The sequence below is a fragment of the Mandrillus leucophaeus genome, unplaced genomic scaffold (genome assembly GCF_000951045.1).
Source record: "Mandrillus leucophaeus isolate KB7577 unplaced genomic scaffold, Mleu.le_1.0 Scaffold83, whole genome shotgun sequence".
Classification (NCBI taxonomy): domain Eukaryota; kingdom Metazoa; phylum Chordata; class Mammalia; order Primates; family Cercopithecidae; genus Mandrillus; species Mandrillus leucophaeus.
Window position 1 is genome coordinate 4286422 of NW_012109030.1, and position 22063 is coordinate 4308484.

The window sequence follows — 22063 nt, forward strand, 5'->3', positions numbered from 1 at the left end:
AAAAAAAAAAAAAAAAAAAGAAAAATATTCATATATCTGACAAAGAACTTCTATCCAGAATATATAAAGAATTCCTATAATCCATTAACAAAAAGACAAGTTTATTTTTAAAATGAACAAAAGGCGCTTGTAATCCCAGCTACTTGGGAAGCTGAGGTGGGAAGACTGCTTAAGCCCAGGAGGTTGCGGCTGCCATAAGCCATGATTATGCCACTGCATTCCAGCGTAGGTGACAGAGTGAGACCCTGCCTCAAAAATAAATAAATAAGGAGAGACTTCAATAGACACTACACAAATGAAGACAAGACTATGAAAAGATGCTCCTCATCTTTAGTCATCAGGCAATGTGATTAAAGCCACAATGAGCTACTACCAGACACACAAGAGAATGGTTAAAATTAAAAAGACTAACAATACCACATGCTGGGGTTTGGAAATGACTGGCAATTCTTATTAAGTTAAGCATACATCTACTCTTACTATCCAGCAATTCTACTTCTAGGTATCTCCCCAAGAGTCGTAACATATTTACCCAAGAAAAATAACATAGTTCCAAAAAAAGATTTGCATAAGAATGGTCTAGCAGTTTTATTCCTTTTTTTTTTTTTTTTTGAGATGGAGTCTCGCTCTGTCGCCAGGCTGGAGTGCAATGGCGCGATCTCAGTTCACTGCAACCGCCATCCTCATGGGTTCAAGTGATTCTCTTGCCTCAGCCTCCCGAGTAGCTGGGACTATAGGTACACGCCACTACACCCAGATAATTTTTGTATTTTTAGTAGAGGCAGGGTTTCACCATGTTGGCCAGGATGGTCTCGATCTCTTGACCTTGTGATCCACCCACCTCGGCCTCCCACAGTGCTGGGATTATAGGCGTGTGCCACCGCGCCCAGTCAGCAGTTTTATTTCTAATAGCCCAAAGCTGGAAACAAAGTTTGATATATTCATACAACTGAGTATCACTGGAAAATGAAAAGGAAACTAGTGGTATCTGCAATAACATGGATGAACCTAAACTGTTATGCTGAGCATAAGGAGCCAGACACACAATCTATGAGTCTATCTGTATGAAATATGAGAACAAGCAAAATTAATCCATGATGCCAAAATTCAAATGGTGGCTGCCCAGGAGGGGACGAGGAGAAATATGGGGATTGGCTGAGAAGGGGTACTGGGGAAATTTCCTTTTTTCCTTTTTTCTCAACTTTTAAGTTCAGGGGTACAGGTGCAAGATGAACAGGTTTGTTACATAGGGAAATGTGTGTCATGGTGGTTTACTGCACAGATCGTCCCATCATCCAGGTATTAAGCCCAGCATCCATTCGCTATTGTTCCTGATGCTCTCGGGGGAATTTCTTTGGTGACAAAATTGTTCTACTTCTTTATAAGGGCAGTGGTTATATGCTTGTATGTATTTGTCAAAATGCATTAAATGTTATACTTAAGATATGTGCTTTTCAAAAAATTAATGAAAACTTCCATTCAGCAGCAATAATCTGCCCACTTTATTTTTCCATTGTTGCCTACAATAATGCAATTAGTCAAACTCTATTCCAGTGAAAGCAGTACAGTCATATTTTTCTAGCTTTGTTCTGTCCTCTTACCTTGTTAACTTCTGGTGTGAGGATCTCTATTTTCCTTAAACGCTGAAAAGCATCATAATCAGTTTCTCCAAATAGTCTGATTGGTTCTCCTCTTTCTCTCAATCTTCTGATTACCTACAAAGTGAAACAGACACCCAGTAAATTATTTAACTTTTTTTTTTTTTTTTTTTGAGACAGTCTCACTTTACCGCCCAGACTGGAGTGCAGTGGCGCAATCTTGGCTCACTGCAACTTCCACCTCTCGGGTTCAAGCAGTTCTCCTGCCTCAGCCTCCCGAGTAGCTGGGACTACAGGTGCACGCCAGCACACCCAGCTTATTTTTGTATTTTTAGTAGAAACGGGGTTTCACCATGTTGGCCAGGATGGTCTCAATCTCCTGCCCTTGTGACCCACCTGCCTCGGGCTCCCAAACTGCTGGGATTACAGGCGTGCGCTACTGTATCCAGCTATTTAACTTTTGAGAGAGGAAAAAACTAAACATCTCAAAAACAATTTGTATATTATACCTTAAAAGCCAAGCCTGGTGTTTAACAAAGCTAATTATCCAAATACATGCTTCTGTGTAAAGTATAAATTCCTTCAAATATTTTAAATCATTTCAATTAAGCTAAACAAAGATGTTTCCAAATCAAACAGAAAATCAAGTACTTTAGTTAAAAATCTATTTTGACTCAAAAGTCACTGTTATTAATTTTATTACCAAATAGCTCCTAGAAAGCGGTCTGACATCTGACTTTACAATTCAAGTCTAAAGAAAGCCCTTCATATAAACTACCTCTTCCACTGCGAGATTAAAACAAAATTCTTTTTTGTAAGAAAAGGGGCATGTATGTAGCCCTCATTTTACATCATTATAACTGTTCTTAGTCTTCTTTTAAAAACAATGGAAAGACAATAGTAATCCCTATGCCAGCATATTCTTGGTGATCAAACACTTGTTTTGAAATGTAGATGCAAAAAGTAAGCTGTTTATTCTTTAATTTTCCATGAACAGATACACTGTATTATCATCACACCTTAAGTAACCATGAAGTTTAAGTCGTTTAGCTCAGTGCTTCGATAGGACCAATCTGTGCAGCAGGACACATAGGAAAAACACTAAGATAGGAGGGAATGACAGCATTTATAGAGGAAGGAAAATCAAATCTGAAGCCAGGTGATAACTACCATAATGGAGAGTCCGCATTGTAATACCACCATCAAACCAAAAACTTCTCCCTCAGAAAAGAGGGAGTTATAATCTGCATATGCGGGAGCTTTTAAGATGCTGAAAACCTATTTCCAAACTTGGGTGATGGTTATATGAATATTTATTTTGTAATTATTCATAATGATTCATACATGTGTAACGTATGTTGCCCTAATACGTTTCATACACTTTATATACATGCTATATGTCATTTTAAAAAGGAAGAAAGAAACAGAAAATGTAATAAAGATTAGTCCAAATTTTTTGTAAAAAGCAGTAATAAGAAACACCAAGAGCTTTACCTGGGAGCATAAACAGCATCACACCCAAAATCCATTGGGAGGGCTCTCACTGGATTAACAGAAGTTTGATATTAAAACAAATTTAACAGGTCATCTAGCACTATCTCCAATCAATGCAGAAATGACCTCACAAACATCCTTGTCAGGTCCCTGTCTGACAAACAACAGGAATCACATTTCTTTGTGAAACATCCCATCCCATTGTTTGGACAGATATGTTTTGCTTCTCAAAACTGATACCTACTTCCCTCAAACTTCTACCCATTTATCCCAGTTCCACTTTATGAAACTACAGAGAATATTCCGATTTTCCAAAATCAGAGCTACTTTCATTGGATTTCTAAGGATATCTCTAGTAATTCTTCTCTCCAGCCTCAGCATTCTCAATTCCTTCACCTCATCTTCACATGATGGTTTCTAGAGTCAGTCAGTCATTCCCCTGAAAGTTTCCTCTTGTGCAATGTCTGTCATAAGCATGTGGTAATGTAGAACTAAAAAATAATACTGCAAACATGTCAACCTGTGAGAAGGACAGAATACATAAGCCTTTGATCTAGACACTATATTTCTATGACTTACATTCAGCCCTATCCACAACTACAGAGGTAGAACAGGAAGAGACTACTGAGGACTCAAAGATGAAAGATGACCCTAAGTCAGTCAAAGACAAAAAGAACCTAAACAGAAAAAAAGAAAGGGAATGTGAGCTAGTTATTACTGCAAAACACTGCTTAAGATTGGGTGCTATACCTTAGGCCACGTTGTGAGGAGTGCATAATATTTTTCTGGTTATCAGTTTAAATAGCTAACTCTCATCTATCTGGAATTATATAACAGTGGTTCTGTCTAAAGGCAAGGTAATAAACTACCTGACTTCAAAGTTTCTTTTGGTGCAAGAATTCTATTATTCGAATTTTTTAAATAAAGAAGCTGAAATACACCACCACCACCACCACCACCCCACAAAAATGACACAGAGACTAAAGGGACATCACCGAAAGAACTTAAGCCTCTGAGTCCTCTTTTACTATTTCAATACATGCTCCCTGAGCAGAGGCAGGAACTTCTTCCCCACATCATGTCTAGTACTTAACTGATGTACCACTATTAATCAGTAACAATGGTTTAATAATGATGGATCTCACAAAAAGAACAACTTCTTAAAACTACTTCATCTTTTAACTCAAGCTTTTCAATGTTTAAAGATAAAGTAAATTCTACGCCAGGTGCGGTGGCCCTTGCCGGTAATCCCAGCACTTTCGGAGGTGGAGGTGAGCAGATCACCTGAGTCAGGAGTTCAAGACCAGCCCAGCCAACATGGCAAAACCTCGTCTCTACTAAAAATACAAAAATTAGCCAGGCCTGGTGGTGCATACCAGTAGTCCCAGCTACTCGGGAGGCTTAGGCTTGAGAATCTCTTGAACCCAGGAGGTGGAGGTTGCAGTGAGCCTAGATCATGCCAGTGCACTCCAGCCTGGGAGACACAGCGAAACTTTGTCTCGAAAAATCAAAAAGTAACAGAATTCTAAAAAATATAAGTGACATGAAATTTCAAGTATTTTTCTGACTATGAAGTTAATACATGCTCACTTGAGATACAAAAATAAAATATAAAGAAAATTATATTTTTTATATATAAAGAATGAGTTCATAAAGGTAGTGGGAAAAAAATTAACATATCTTTTTTTAACTCTTAGGAATAGAGGAAACCTTTCTAAGCATGATGCCCAAGACAAAAAAAAAAAAAAAATAACGAAAAAGACTGATGTCACAGCATAAAAATGTAAAACTTCTGCATGGCAAAAAACAAATGATACACTGATAAATATATATATATATGCTATGTACATCTGATACATACACACTTATGAACACAGGTTAACACCCTTAACATATAAACATGTTGATCTGCAAATCAATAAAGACAAATTTCACAATATAAAAACAGCAATTCCACAAATGAAGAGACATTAATGACCACTAAACACATGACAACATGTTCAATTCTAATCATCACTAACAGAAAGTTTCAAGTTAACATAAGGTACCTATTTCACCCATCAGTTTGGCAAAAATTTAAAGTAATAATACTGCTTTCAGATTGGCAAAGGCTGCAACATTTTAAACTAAACAGTTGACAGAAATGCTAGGAAGTCTGATATACTTACAGTTGGAATGTAAATTGGCACAGCTTCTTTGTAGGACAATTCCACACACCATCGAAAATTACATAGACACACTCTCTGACCAGAAATTCTTTTCCTAGGAAATCACCCTACTGATAAACTCATACAAATATCAAGACATATGTATAAGGAAGTTCACCTCAGCACTGTATGTAAAGGCAAACAACTAGAAGTAATTTATCAGTAAAGAGCTAATTGTAATAAATTGCAGAACTACTAAAAACAACACCTAAATTTGTTGAGTAACTCATGATTAAGTACTGTTCTCTTCATGTATTACCTTATTTTATCATGAAAGTCTCCTGAGGTAGACCCAATTGTTACCCTCATTCAGACATACGGAAATCCAGAAACAGACCAGGTAACCTGCCAAAACCACGTTTACTGTGAAAAATGTTCATACACACACACACCCCAACATAAAATGGCCTTCAAAATGTATTTTTAAGTGAAAAGACTAAGGTACAAATGCATGTAATCTCATTTGTGTGAAAGGGGAAAAAAGGTATACACATACACACTGATGCTTGTACAAGTGAAGAAATGCGTAGGAGAAGGACTGATGGGGGCAGAGGGGAAGTGGGGGAAAATGGAAGATAAGAAAAAGGGAAGAAATGTTTGTTTTACAGCCTTCTGTATTCATTTGATTTCTTTATATCACATGAGTATCTTTAAATTGCATGATTTTTTTAAGTAAAATAATAGTTGATACTGATCAAGGTATAGACAGACACTATAAACACCACAGCTAGGAGTATAAAGTGGCACAACATGGCTAATAACTACAGAGCTATCTGGTAATATGTATCAAGTCTTAAAAATATACATAGTCTTAAAATATATATATATATATATACACATATACACACAGTCTTTGACCTAAAAATCATGCTTCTAGAAATGTTTCCAAAGGAAATAATCACACATTATAATGTACGCAATGATGTCTACATAGCATGTTCATCTTAGTATTAGTTATAATAAGTATTCTAAATGATCATCAATAGATGATTTTTTTAAATATTATGGTGTGGCCAGGCGCGGGGGCTCACACCTGTAATCCCAACACTTTGGGAGACCGAGGCAAAGGATCACTTGAGGTCAGGAGTTTGAGACCAGCCTGGCCAACATGATGAAACCCCATCCCTACTAAAAACACACACAAAAAATTAGGTTGGTGTGGTGGCGCATGCTTGTAATCCGTTACTCAGGAGGCCAAGGCAGGAGAATCGCTTGAACCCTGGAGGCAGAGATTGCAGTGAACCAAGATTGCACCACTGCACTCCAGCCTGGGTGACACAGTGAGACTCTGCCTCAAAAATAAATAAATAAACAAACAAACATTATGGAGCAAACAAGCAATGGGAAATGACACACTCATTCAAAATTATGTCGATCTCCATATTTTAATCTGGAAAGATGTATTATTAAATAAGGGAAAGGGAAGTATGTTACAAAATACTATAATAATTAAAATAAGTACAAATATTTAGCATAAGTACATTTAATTACACTTATTTTTGAATATATTCATGTTTATTTTTTAAAGTTCAGAAGGATAAACTCTAAAAAAGATAATAATATCAAGAAAAGAAGCAGTGAGTAATTTAGAACTTCATGAAGAAAACTAACTGCACAGCATTTTTAGGTAAGTCATTTTACACAGGAAAGAATGACATTTAACTTATCAGAAAAGCTGGAGATAAATGTAAACACCGTGGAGATCTGATTCTCATGAAACAATCACAAATAAACTTACCTCTTGCCTAGAAAGCGTCATAGGTAATTTTTCCTCTGCCAGTTCAAGTTCTAACACTGGATTCGATGAAGTTAATGGTTTCTGGTCCTCCTCTTTTGGCTGTATCTATATTAATAGCCAAAAGAAATGAAATTCAGCTTTAAAAATATAGTTGATATATATCATTCTATTACCTTAGCTATTCACCGAAATTAAATATGTTTTCAACACTGAAGATTTTCTAATATTCCTCTGAGCAAAGAGCTCATAATAAACGTGCATGCTTGTAAAAGAGAGTCAAACATATTCACGTCAGGGGCATCACAAGTCCAGAGCATGCACAGAGGAATCAGCATCCTTGCTATAAAAGAGTGACACGACTCACGCCTGTAATCCCAGCACTTTGGGAGGCCGAAGCGGGTGGATCACGAGGTCAGGAGATCGAGACCATCCTGCCTAACGCAGTGAAACCCCGTCTCTGCTAAAAATACAAAAAAACTAGGCAGGGGTAGTGGCGGGCGCCTGTAGTCCCAGCTACTTGGGAGGCTGAGACAGGAGAATGGCGTGAACCCGGGAGGCTGAGCTTGCAGTGAGCCAAGATCGTGCCACTGCACTCCAGCCTGGGCGATGAGCAGGACTCCATCTCAAAAAAAAAAAAAAAAAAGAGTGAGACGACTGTCATGATTTCCAAAATCCAAATTTAACAGGGCTGAAATTTGCACTTTCTTTCTCCCCAGATTCTAAAGACTGTACTTTTTCCTGAAAAACAATCAACTTGCTCTTCTTCTTTAAATTGTCTTGCAGGGTTATTTGATTCTTGCTCAGCTTCAAAGTGAAGACAAAAGAAAAGAATTTCTTTCCAACAGCAACCTGTGAAGCTTCAAGCTCTAGCTTTTCCTATCCTGCTTTTCAAAACGTATTATTCTAAGTGTATGAAAATCACTGTTGGACATACAGAAAAATTCCTAATGCTACACAGAGTTGGTCCACAAACTGAGCTACCAACCTTGTAGAAATATAAGGAAAAAAGCACCTCTCTATTAATGCCACCCAGGGAAAGAGTGGGCATTCCTGTTCATATGAACCTGTAGGAAAAACAATCTCTTCACATATTTTCTCAAATTTGTTGCTCAAGTCTCAGTTTAGGAAAACTGAATTCAGCAATTTACAAGCCCCTTTGTGGAGTCTGTAAAAAGATACTGAAATGTGGTTTCCCATCTGACCATAAGATAAATCCACAACGCTGAAAGTGGGAGTAAGATCAAAAGAACATAAAAGAAGATCAACATTAAGGAAGAAACTCACGTTAAGAAAGGCAATATGGTGAAAATTACATAATTCATGATTCTATAGCTTACAGTTCAAGCTTATGTTTACCATAACTAATTGATATTGAGGTAAAATTAAGGTAACAAACTAAGCCTTTCTATTTTCACAGGTCAAATCAGCATCAAGCCTTAAAAAATGCTAACTCACTTCTACAAAAGAATAAAAGTAATCAATACTATGTCATTACTACCAAGACGGAAATCTTTAAAAATCTTTAGAAAGAAACACCTGTGCTTTACTTTTCAAGCATGAAAACGTATTTCTCTAAAAATCTCAAGATTAAAAACACATTTAATTATACAATGGCAGTTAATAGCTCTAGGGAAAAGATCTAAGTCATTTCGTCAGCTGGACTCAAAGTTATAAACAATTATCTTTACAGTAATTATTTTGCTTCAGGGCTTTCCTCTATATAAACAAACAAACAAAAAAAAAGCACACTAAACAAAAGTAAAAACTGCCACTATATTAAGTTACTCTCCTAGCTTATAAAATAGCTGAAAACGTTCAAATTTAGGAATCTGGGAATGCCACAAGCCAGCAGAGTAAACCTATGTAAGTGATTCTTATTCCAGACCAAGTGTGTGTAAGACAACACTGGACAAGGCAAAAATGAGAGTTCTTTTCTGAATATCTATCTACTCAATGGTTATTAACTTAAAACTTATTTTCATTTCCTAATTAAGCAAATAAATACCTTTACGGAAAAAAATCAAAATACAAGTATAAACTTTCCCATATTTTAAAAACATGTCAGAAATATAATTACATTTTAAAATATTTTTTAAGTCACTTCTTGGTATCTTTTGAAAACTACATTTTTCTTTAATACTTGTCTTCTCCCAGCACTACAAAATCAAACCAAATGCATATACATACCATGTGCATTCCTCATGCTTCCTTCTAAAAATGCTATGCAGGATAAATCCATTTCCAGAACTTTCCCCATTACATGCACAAAAGTATTATCTTATATTGATATTTCACAAGCAAAAGGTTAATTACAAGTTTATGATTTGGCAAAAGTATTTCAATAGAACCTCTGAGCTTTGAGTTAAAAATTAAGCTAGATACAGTCTTCTTTTAAAATAATTTAAACATAACTTCTCCACCTTATACCCTTTAACCCCTCCCAATAAAACCACAACACATTATCAACTAATTTCTTCTAAAATATACAAGCAAAGCCTTCCAGACAACTCATTTGTTTCTAAGAAATATTTCAAGATGACACTTTCTATCCAATAGACTAAACAGTGTTTGAAATGTGATACCTTATTACAACAAAGGCATATAAATATATACGGCTTTATACTTTAGGCGGAGGTTCTTAAGACCCGGAAGTAAGTATTAACAATGCAAACATAAAATCGATGGCTTAAAATATTCCGGAGAAGGCAGGGAAATTACCACCACTAATATTACTGTGGTTAGATGAATAAATGTTTTGAACTCTTTCCAAATGGACTGTTTTATTGGGAGAGGTAGGGGAGAGGAGTGGTGGTGGAGCTGAAAATAAGGCAGTCTCAGATTCAGGACTTAATTTAAAAAAAAAAAAAAAAAATTCAAGCTTTGATCTCAAGCCACTTCATGCCATCCACAAAAAGCCAAACCATTCCAAGCCAAAAGTCATGCATGTATTTTCCTGAATTCAAGATTTTTTTAAAAATGCAAAAACAAAAACTCATACCTCTCCAGATGGCTTCTCATTTATAGGCTAACGTATAACATTGATAAATTGAACAGAGATCAATGATTGTCATTTAACAACAGCTGTATAAATTTAAACTCAGAAATATACAATTTAACATAAAAGCAGACATTCATACCTTGTACCCACATCTTTCAAAATATGCTTCCTCTTCTTTTTTGGCGAGCTCACTACGCTTGAAATATTTTTTATTTTCCTATTCGAGAAAAAAAAATTATGTCAATAGTAAATCCTTGGGCAAAAGTTCATGTCCCATAGTCAACAAGTACCTTTAGAAACCTTTTGAAAACACTCTTCAGTTTTTCAAGAATTTGATAAAACGAATATTTTTTGGTTCCAGAGATGAATACATTGATTCCCCAAACACATCACCAACCCTCCACTATGACTAAGGGCACCGATGTGTGATAAGTTCAAGTATTTTTCTTGCAGTATCAATCAGTAGGCAGGTTCATCCGCAAAGAGGAGACCAAGAATATTTTCCAAATGTTTTGATTTCTTAATGTTTGAGTTCAGTGATAATTTCTTCAAATGGATTCATTATGAACCACATAAAATGGTATATCTCAATTATTTTTTCCTAATAGAAACAAAATTATGACATATATAGCCTACATTTGAAATCCCACCTAACAAGGGAATTCCAGTAATGTAAGTTCTTTCTTGTTACCTGGAACCTTATTATATCAGTCAGTTCCTAAAATAATCTAGATATAGGGTGGTCTTGGTGAACCTTTTTATTTAAAAAAATGATTTAAGGATATTTGGGGGTTTTGTGCCTTTTTCTGGTTTTTTGTTTGTTTTGGAGACAGGGTATCTCTCTGTCACGCAGGCTGGAGTCCAGTGGCACAATCAAGGCCACAACTTCAACTCCCTGGGCTCAAATGATCCTCTCACAAGGTATTTGTTTTGATATGATTTGATGTAAAGAGACAAGCTCTAAGTCTTGTCTGTCAGCCCCAAAAAGATGTCAGTCCTTTCCACATTATACACAAAATTATCCTTATTGTTACATCTACAGTCCATAATTTGGAGGCTTGTTGCTATCTCAGCTCTGCCTCTTGGATATTATTCCACTGAAGGCTTTGTTCAAATAAAGATATTGCCCCCTACTGTATTAACAGTAATGATATAATAGTACCTCTGTACTACCTCCACACAAGTATTTAGCACCTCATAGTTCCAAAGCTCATTCACTTAGGCAGTGATCATCAATGGATGCTAAAGCCTTATGAAAAAAGCCGCTGGTGACAATGGAAAGATCAGCCTGCCACCATTTGAACCCAATGTTCAAGCTTGACATCAGTAAGAGATTATGTATCACCTATGTTATACTACAGGAATTACCCAGCCATCGTCTGGGAAGTGTTCTTGTTAAATGTAGGGAACAGAAGAATTAACTAAGTGTCAATATGCCAGGAAGCAATCAGACAAGTCAAAGACATTTTACAAAACTAGCCCCAGTTTCTCCGGCAATTCAATGGCATGGAAAAAATCGGCGAAGTTGAGAAAATGACAATGTTCTTCATTAAAAGAAACCAAGATTCATAATAAGCAAATTCAAGGATCGAACTTCATGTTGACCTGACTTGAAAAACCAACTGTAAATGCAAATGTATGTAGGTATTTTAATTCAATTGGAAAATATATGAATGTGAGAAGAGTATTTGATAAAATTAACAAACTAATTTTAATTTTGTTGGGTGTGATCATATTTTGGTTTTAAAAGAACACATCATTTTCTAGAGCTGCATGTTTCAGGGAAAGGATATGCAGAGGCTCATCATAAAATTTTATCTATTTTTGTGTTATGTTTAAAACTTTCAGGATAAAGTTTTTCTAAAAGTTCATCTGTTAACTCAATAAACATTTCCAGACTTATCTACCACACAACAAGCACAGCTTTACCGAAATAAAGATGAAGATATTATCTGGGGTAAGGAACCGATGGTATCATCTGAACATCAAAACTACCCTGAGTACGGTGGGGGCAAATAGTATTAACCCCTTTTTAGAGGTGAGAAAGCCGAGAATTAGGTTAGGTGACATTCCCAGAACTCAGCAAGAATGAGTAGTAGCAGCTAGAACTCTGGTCCTTAAACCCTTGCTTCTGATCTAGTCTTCCAAGCTACTGTTCTTCACTCCCAAAATATTATTTTGGCATCTAAAATTGTTTTTGACTAGGTAGTATATAATTGTCATATTTCAAATAAGTTGGCAAACACACATTGGTATCCTTTCAGAAAAGGTTGATATGTAGAAAGAAAGGAAAAAATCTCCAGGCCGGAGGCCATGGTCCAGTCTTTTTGACTATGTTACCTGTGATGACCATGTCTCAATTCCATTGAACACACCTAACAAAATCTCAAGCCTAGAACATCTCAAAATGTGGTCCACAGAGGCTCTTTCAGAGGTTTTGCAAGGTCAAATTTATTTTCATGATATACTAAGACATTATGTGCCCCTTTTTCATTGCGCTCAGATTTGCACTGACAGTCCAAAAGCAACATAGGGGGAGGATTTGGGAAGGCGGACTACTGGCATCAGCATAAATAAAGGCAATGCCTTCAACCTGTACCAGTAGTCACTGTATTCTTCACCAACATGCACTTGCAAGAAAATAAAGTCTAGTTTCTCTTAAGAACGTCCTTGACAAAGTGTAATTTTCCTAAATCTCAACCTTTGAGTACACAGCCTTTTAATAATCAGCATGAAAAAATAAAATGTATAAAGCACTTCTGTTACTTACTAAAGTAGAATGGTTTTCTCAAAGAAAAGCACTTGTGCAATCGTTTGATTAGTCAGATTTGGGTGTTTGGTAGACATTTTCTCAGAATTGAACAAAACAAGCTTAAAGTTAAAAGAAAACAATGATGGAATTTACCACCAATGATAAAATTCCAGGTGTCAACTGAGAACTGGAAAAGTGGAAAACTTGTACCCAGCACCATGAGCTATTTAATAGCTTCCCAATACTTGAAGCCTTTTCCAATGAAATCAGTGGTGATATTAATAAATGTGATTTTTAAATATTATCTAATGAAAATGTCAACATGAAGAAGATCCGCATAACTCACTGAACCATGACATTACAAAATTAAGATGTTACAAAATCACATGTAGGTAAAAAGATCCAATCGAAGAGCAAAATAGATCAGCAGGCTTTAATGGATGAAAAATTCATTGAAATGATTTCAGAATCCACATTGTAACTGCCCTTTATGAAACCACTTGTGTAGTTTTGGTGTAGTATCAAGAAGAATATCCACAAATCTGAAAAGGCTATTAAAATACTCCTTTTCCCAACTACTTATCTGTGGATGAATTTTCTTCATGTACTTGAACAAAAACAACATACAGCAACAGATTGGAGGGAGAAATAGAATCCAACTGTCTAATATGCCAGAGATTTCTAAAACAATGTCACTTTTCTCACTAAAGTGTTTGTTTTTGCAAATATCGTCTTGTCATAAAAATATTTGTTAGCATACTATGGGTTTATTGCATTTCTACATGGAACATACATTTTTTAATTTCCTGGCTTTAATTTCTAATATAGTAATTATCAATAAATGTATCCTATGTAAATAAAAGCTCTCTGGGGCTATCAATAATTGAGAATGAGACCTGAGACCAGTAAGTTTAAGTCCACTTGGCATTCTCCACGCCTACAGCATGCTCAAAACAATGCTAGCAAAAACCACTTGGGCCTCAACATTGCCTATTGGTCCTAGGGTATTCATCCATTTCATTTTCTTTCCTATTGTCTACACTGACCATTCCACTGTCTCCATTCTCATGAACTTCCCATCCTTTCATTCTCCCCTCATTTTCAGCGGATGACTAAACCATCTCACTTTACGGAAGTGACCAGTCAGGAACTCCTCCAAATTCCTCCCAACTCCAGTCCTGACCTGGATCTGCTTTGGTCCTTTCATTTCACAAAGGAACAGAAAACCCTCCTTTGTCTAGGGCAAATCCCTTCCCAATTACTCCAGACCTCAGTTCCTCAGGGACTTCTCATCATCAATGCTGTTTTCTCCTTCACATATTCATCCTTCCCCTCTCTACTGGCTCTTGACAATTATCATATAAGTATGCTCAAGACTCTGCCCTGGGTATCATTTACAGCAGAACCACATTAAACTGTTTAATCCGCGTCCACTTCCTTACCTCTATTTCTCTTTGCAGCCCCACAGCATATGGCCATCCAGTCTGTTTCACTGAAAAAATCTCCCTGGGATCATAAATAATGTCTAAGGTACAAATCCAAAGGGACTTCTCTGACTGATCTCATTCAGTCTTCAATTTAACTGCTCATTCCTTCCTTCTTCAGTAACTGTCTTCTCTTAGCTGACAGATTCTTCTTATGTCTTCCTCACTTACTGGTTTGCTCAGATTTTCTATTTCTTGTATTTTTTTGTACTTTTTAGCCATTTACTTCACTTAGATTTTCCAATATATTAGAACTAGTATACAGTTCTCCTTACTAATTTTACTTTCCAATGTCTCCCATATTGGCTCCTGCCATTCCTTCTGTTGGTCCTTCATTTCAGAATATTTTGTATAATGTGGGTTAGGGGTTATTGCTTATTTTTTCCGTATAGATATCCAGTTGTTCAGCATCATTTACGGAAAATATCTTTCCTTCCATTTGGTTTTGGTGTCTTTGTCAAAACTCAAACAATTGTGTAAGGGTGGCTCCATTCTGGGTGCTCTGTTATATTCTAGTGATGTAATTGTTGGTCTTTATGCCAGCACTATGCTGTTTTGATTATTGTAGCATTATTATTGCAGCACACTGTAGTATCTTGCATATAGGAAAGATGCAGTAAATACTGGAAGGAAAAAAAAGCTAAAATTCTACACATAGCTCATTCTAATAACTACAACTAGTAAAACTACTAATTACTCCCCATTAAGTTTCTAAAGCAGCCTGGTTTTCCACGAGGTTTTTGCATTAAATGAAGACTCACCAATTCTAGGCTCCAAAACACTGGTGTTCTAGCAATGCAGATACCACAATTACCTCAGGGTGGTTATACCAGGCAGGGCATTTTAGGACAGGTGGTAAGAGGATATCTCAGTCACTTCTCTGCAGTTTGACAAAGAGGCACTCACAAGCTAAGTACTGATTGTTTCAACTACCACGGATTAACCACAAAAAGCTGCGACACCACTTGAAATGACCAAAGATGAGGTGTCTCTTCTTTCTGGAAGAACAATACCACACAGACAACTGTTTTCCAGCTGCAGATGCGGTAATGACAACAATCTACTGATCCCCGACCAGTGTTTTCTAAAAAATTAAAACAAAGGGACTTGTTCTTTCCCATCTTGCAAGATGGTGGGTGAAAAAGTTGAGAAGCCAGATACTAAAGAGAAGAAACCCGAAGCCAAGAAGACTGAGGCTGGTGGCAAGGTGAAAAACGGTCACCTCAAAGCTAAGAAGCCCAAGAAGGGGAAACCCCATTGCAGCGCAATCCTGTCCTTGTCAGAGGAATTGGCAGGTATTCCCCATCTGCTATGTATTCCAGAAAGGCCGGGTATAAGAGGAAGTACTCAGCCGCTAAGCCTAAGGTTGAAAAGAAAAAGAAGGTTCTTGCAACTGTTACAAAACAGGTTGGTGGTGACAAGAATGGTAGTATCCAGGTGGTTAAACTTCATAAAATGCCTAGATATTTTCCTACTGAATATGTGCCTCAAAAGTTGTTGAGCCACGGCAAAAAAAAAAAAAAACAAAACAAAACAAAAAAAAATCCCTCAGTTGACAAGTGAGAAAACTGAGAGCCAGCATTACCACCAGGACCATTCTGACCATCCTCACTGGATTCCACAGAGGCAAGAGGGTGGTTTTCCTGAAGCAGCTGGCTAGTGGCTTGTTCCTAGTGACTGAACCTCTGGTCCTCAATCGAGTTCCTCTACCAAGAAAACACCAGAAATTTGTCATTGCCACCTCAACCAAAATTGTGATCAGCAATGTAAAAATCCCAAAACATCCCACTGACGCTTATTCAAGCAGCAGCAACTGCAGAAGCCCAGACACAAGGAAGCTGAGATCTTCAGTACAGAAAAAGAGAAATATGAGATTGATCAGAAAGCTGTGGACTCACAAATTTTACCAAAAATCAAAGCTATTCCTCAGCTCCAGGGCCACCTGCGATCTGTGTTTGCCCTGACTCATGGAATTTATCCCCACAAATTGGTGTTCTACATTTCTTAAGAAGAACCTAATTAAATAACTGATTTAAAAAAGGAGGACTGAATAAAACATGATAAAATCATTTGCGGTTGTGGTAAGATTTCATAAAACTTTTTTCACATACGTATCAGATCAATATATACAAATGCATTACCATGAACGCGGCAGTGAAAAAGTCTGAAAGTTACTGACATGCACTATGATGTAGAAAGATAAAAGATATGAAGCAACTATTCTGCATGAAATGATAGAGCTGCAGATCTAAAGACTGTCTTCCCATGGACACAATAGAAAAGATGCCTAGTTGTGTGTGTTCCCTTACATCATGCAAGAGTACTCACCCTCAAGTTGGTCTAAGACTTGAGATCTATCCTGGCAGGCCAAAGGAGTATGAGAAGATCATGTAACCCTATAAGTCTCAATTTCATCATCCATGAAAACAGCAATGCCTTGTGCACTAATTAACAGTTGTGAAGCTCAAATCAGATAGCATATAGCACTTTGAAAAATATAAATCACATGTTAATCTAATAATTTTCCACTGCTTTCTTACATTAGCCCTATCAAAACTAGTTCTATGTTTGTAAGGTGAATAAATATCCATTCTATTTGTACAGGATAACAGAGCAGGCTTTGAAGTAGGAACAGACCAGGGTTCAAATCCAGGCTCTATCTCTTGCTAGCTGCATAATCTCATAGTCATGTAACTTCTCTTAGCTTCGTTTCCTCATCTGTAAATGGGAATAATGGTAACTTGTTGTACAAGTTAAATTAGAAAACATTCGTTGCATGATGCCTAACATTACTGTTAATAGAAACTACGAATGTCAGTTTTTCGTGTTTTTTTTTTTTCTTTGAGACACAGTCTCGCTCTGTCGCCCAGGCTGCAGTGCAGTGGCACAGTATCAGCTCACTGCAAGCTCTGCCTCCCGGGTTCACGCCATTCTCCTGCCTCAGCCTCCCGAGTAGGTGGGACCACAGACACCCACCACCATGCCCAGCTAATTTTTTTTTTTTTTTTTTTTTTTTTTTGTAGAGACAGGGTTTCACCGTGTTAGCCAGGATGGTCTCGATCTTGTGATCCACCCATCTCAGCCTCCCAAAGTGCTGGGATTACAGGTGTGAGCCACCGCACCCGGCTGAATGTCAGTATTTTAATTCCTATTTCATGTACGCCCTTTGTTGGTCTGAACTGCTCTGTGCTTGGAAAAATCAATCTTATCTTCTGGCTGGAATTATGTGATAATTCAACCAACTACCAAATTAAAAAATGAAACACACCCAGGAAAAGTTTATATAAATTATAAATGACCCTGAAGAATATAAAGATTTTTTTTTAAATGATCATTTTTACAGATTGGTCCACTTCAATGACGAAGAACATGATTATGCAAATATTCATGTTGTGAACCCTGAGGGTGGGCTGAATATTTTGTGATTCACTTTTCCCTTTAAAGCACTTAGATTTCAACACCCTGGCCCTTCCTAACATCAACTGTGCATTCCAATACCTAAAATACTCCCAACCACTAAGCAAAAGGTCCCTAAAGTAGACATAAAAACATTAATGTACAAATACGAACAAGCTTTTCCCCATACCTACCAAACAGCATTCTATTACCTCCACCTTTCTAATTGTTTTTAAAGTTTCAATGATCGTGAAATTTGCCATCTACCAAGCTAAGAACTTTAACTTACTTACACTACATCATATACATCAATTGTACACAACGTCCAAATATCTAAGTCAGATGTTCTGTGATGCACAGATTTCTATGGGTCCTGAAGACCCTCTGAGAGGACTCATGAAGTCAAAACTGTTTTCTATAGCAAGGCATTATCTGCCTGCTCGCTCGGATCTGCACTGTAGGTGAAAAGCAATGGTAAATTTGCTAAAGCCTTAGCAAGAATCAAGGTAGTGGCTTTAAATCGCCACTGCTACACCATAAAGTAAGGGAGATCATCTTCAGGAAGTTCCTAAATCATGTAATTCTTTCTCCCCCTTTTTAGTACCTTTTCAAAAGAGTCTTAGCATTCCCATCAGTGAAGAGCAGGCCTACAGACTTTTCATGTGTTGAAGAAGAGGAAAGAAGAAGGAATAGAATTTAAAAATTGGATTTACTATTAGAAAGGAACTTCTATTACTTACGTAATTTTTTTTTTTTTTTTTTTTTTTTTTTTTTTTTTTTTTTTAGAGACAGGGACTCGCTCTCTCACCCAGGCTGGAGTGCAGTGGCACGATGATAGCTTACTGCAGCCTGAACTCTTGGGCTCAAGCGATCCTCCCGACTTGGTCTCCCAAGTAGCTGGGACTAGACGCGCACACCACCACACCTGGCTAGAAGGAATGTTTTTTTTTTCTCTTCGTTTGTTTTTTGTTTTTTTGTTTTTTTTTTTTTGAGACGGTGTCTCACTCTGTCGCCCAGGCAGGAGTGCTGTAGTGCAATGTCGGCTCACTGCAACCTCCGCCTCCCAGGTTCAAGTGATTCTCCTGTCTCAGCCTCCTGAGTAGCTGGGATTACAGGCGTGCACCACCACGCCCAGTTAAGTTTTGAATTTTTAGTAGAGACGGGGTTTCACCATGTTTGCCAGGCTGGTTTCGAACTCCTGACCTCAGGTGGTCTGCCCACCTCAGCTTCCCAAAGTGCTGGGATTTCAGCGTTCCATGCTTCAATTGGGCACAAACCCTACGTAAGGCGACAGAAGGGAACTCTCAGAACTGAGGCACGTCCGAAGAATGCTGACAGGTGGGAGTGGGGATAGGGGGCAATTAGGTAAACTGGAGGGGAACAGGGTCAGTCGGGGGCAAATAGCCAAAGCCTCAGGTTTTCCTGCAGTTCCCACACTTGCATCCCTAAGGCTCCCGAGTAGTTACCGGAAGGAAGGCTGTGAGTGTATGTTGTCCTGGTCCTTGGCGTTTTGAACAAAGAATTAGACAAAACGCACAAAGAAAGTAACAAAACACAGGAATGAAGCAGCAAAAGCAGGGACTTATTAACGCGAGATAGCACTCCATAGGGTGCGAGTGGGCCCGAGCAAGCGGCTCGAGGCCCCGGTTACAAAGTTTTCTGGGTTTTAGGTACTCCTTCTGAGGTCCCTACCAGTTACCCCTTATCCGGATGAAGGGTTTGGTCCTGTGGCTAAAGACAGGTGAATTGGCGCCCTATGATGAAGGGAAGGCCCGTGTTTGGCCCGCGGCTAATGCAGGGCACGTTCCGTTCCCATCTGAGAGGCGGTGGGAAGGGAAGGATGCGGGGAGAGCAGCAGCCTGGAGCTTCTGCTACTCGGTGGTGGGAAGATGAGGATTTTCCTCTTGGTTTGGCTTTTGGACGTGGGCGTTAATTGGCCTCAGGTTCCCGCCCCCAGACCCAGGTGTTTTCCTTTTGATCCAGCTTTAGGAAGTCAGAACGAATGGGACTCAAGTTCCCTGGCCCCAGACTCTATTCTCCAGCCTCAGAGTGAGACGCCAAGGGTTGGATCTAAAGGGGGCCTCCCAAGGATAGTGGCAGGACACTCGCTAAGCCCCTTCCCCGCCCCGAATCCTCTGAGTATCGTCACCCTCACCCCAAAACCCCGACACACACACACTCACTCTCCCATCCCGACCCCCACGACCACAGGGTCCTCACCACCAGCAGGTTCCTGTCCTCCACCAGCTGCCGCTTCCGAAGGATCTCTGATTTCAGAATGTCCATCTCACCGCCAGAATTTAAGCTCCAGTTTCCCGCTCCAGCTCCTCGAACCCAGCCTCACTCGGCCGGCGGCCGCGAACCCACTGAGTATACAGTACAACAAGCCCAAACACCTGAAGACAACAACTGACAGGGCCGCTTCCGGCGGAAGTTGGGATGAGCGAGAGGAGGGAAGAGAGCGCCCCGGGGCGCCTGTGGTGGCCAAAGCAGCTGTGTGTGAGTGTCCCCTGGCGGCGCCCTCCGGCAGGGCGCCTGTAGTTTGCCCTCGTAGAGAGGTTTACGTGAACGTGGACTGAAACCCGGGTCTTAATAGTACCCTCTGCACCTGCTAGTTCCGTTCCAAAAGCCTTCTCGAAGAACACCTCAATAATGCCAGTTAAATCAAGATCTTTATTAAGTGGAAATTTACATTAGGGTTTCTGAAGTTACTTGCTTGCAAAATTAGTGTACTAAAGGATAAGAAAAATCTAAATAATAATACTAACTTGTAACAATAGAGTCAAAGAGCAGTGTCCATTACTACCCTGTTAAATTTCCTGTGAACTTAAACGACTACATCCATTTAAGGCAGTTTGGAAGTCAATTTATCTCCACTCCCTCTGTTTTAGATTGCTTACCAATCTTGGTGATAATTGAGCATTTACCTCAAGCTGACTAATCACTTTTTTGGTCACGTGTTCAGCAATCAAGATTTTTCAGTGACATGATTGGAGAGGTAATCAGAAATTCCTTTTTTTTTTTTTTAAGTCCAACCCAAGGGAAAAAAAGTTAAATTGAAGAGGAAAATTATGTCAGAGATTTTTTAAGTCCCTAAAATTTGTTTACAGTGGACTTATTTTTTGTTTCATGTCATTGAAGCACGTTTAAAAATTGTTTTTGTTAAATCATAATTGAACAATATTTGACGTTTTGTTTTTCTTACTCAAAAAAGGTAAGAAATATCATTCTGTTCGGTCAACTGATAAGGGGTAAAATGCTTTACAAAACAAAAAAAATGAACAATTGAATTGTTCTTTCAATTTAGAAAGTCTTACGGGGCGGCGGGGGTGGGGGGGTGTCGGTGATACTTCATCTAAAAGATATCTGAGGCCGAATGTGGTGGCTCACCCCTATAATCCCAGCACTTTGGGAGGCCGAGGTGGGCAGATCACCTGAGGTCAGGAGTTTGAGACCAGCCTGGCAAACATGGTGAAACCCCGTCTCTACTAAAAATACAAAAATTAGCCAGGTGTGGTGGCAGGTGCCTGAAGTCCCAGCTACTCAGGAGGCTGAGGCAGGAGAATTGCTTGAACCCGGGAAGTGGAAGTTGCAGTGCGTGGGGATCGTGCCACTGCAGTCCAGCCTGGGTAACAGAGCAAGACCCCGTCTCAAAAACAAAACAAAATAAAATAAAATATACCTGACTTTTGCCAGAAATAAGCCAACATAGGAAAATGTCCTTGAACTAAATATGGCAACACTCCTGTATGAATATGGGTTTCCCAGGTCACTAATTCAATGAGCAAATAATAATTTATTAGCATTTTCCTGATTTAGGGATTAGGGATTCTTAGACACAAAAAAAACCTAAAGGGTTAGGACAGATGACAGTAACAGCAATGGAGGTTTACAAAGAACACGATGGCTGGCCAGCTGGGAAACTATCAGTGCAAACCAGAGAAGGTACCAGCTACAGTTAACAGCCTCCTCTTACATTTTAGACTTTCGTTGATTTCTATGTTTATGTAAACATCTGCACTCAATCCTGATTAAGGCCTGAGATCAAAGAGTGGTAGAGAGAAATACTTGAACAAGCAACTGACAAGCAAGCTTTTCAATTCAAAAGGGAGGGGAAAAGATATCCAGGAGCATTTAGAAATACTTAAAAGAGGCCGGGCGCAGTGGCTCACGCCTGCAATCCGAGCACTTTGGGAGGCCAAGGCGGGCAGATCACGAGATCAGCAGATCAAAACCATCCTAGCCACCATGGTGAAACCCTGTCACTACCACAAAAATTAGCCGGGTGTGTTGGCATGTGCCTGTAGTCCCAGCTACTCAGGAGGCTGAGACAGGAAAATCGCTTGAACCTGGGAGGCAGAGGTTGCAGTGAGCCAAGATCGTGCCACTGCACTCC

The 22063-nt window shown here is 38.6% G+C and overlaps 1 protein-coding gene across 1 annotated transcript in view; it reads right to left on the minus strand.

The window, feature by feature from the left end:
• PRPF18 (pre-mRNA processing factor 18) overlaps positions 1–20082 on the minus strand; it is a 27314-nt gene extending 7232 nt beyond the window's left edge. The window contains exons 1-5 of the mRNA XM_011968134.1: positions 19888–20082; positions 10175–10252; positions 10036–10062; positions 7038–7142; positions 1602–1715 (exon numbers count right to left, since the gene is read on the minus strand). Of these exons, the coding sequence (XP_011823524.1) occupies positions 1602–1715; positions 7038–7142; positions 10036–10062; positions 10175–10252; positions 19888–19953 (390 nt within the window). The 5' untranslated portion in view covers positions 19954–20082. The remainder of the gene's footprint in view (positions 1–1601; positions 1716–7037; positions 7143–10035; positions 10063–10174; positions 10253–19887) is intronic.
• Between the last annotated feature and the right edge of the window lie 1981 nt (positions 20083–22063).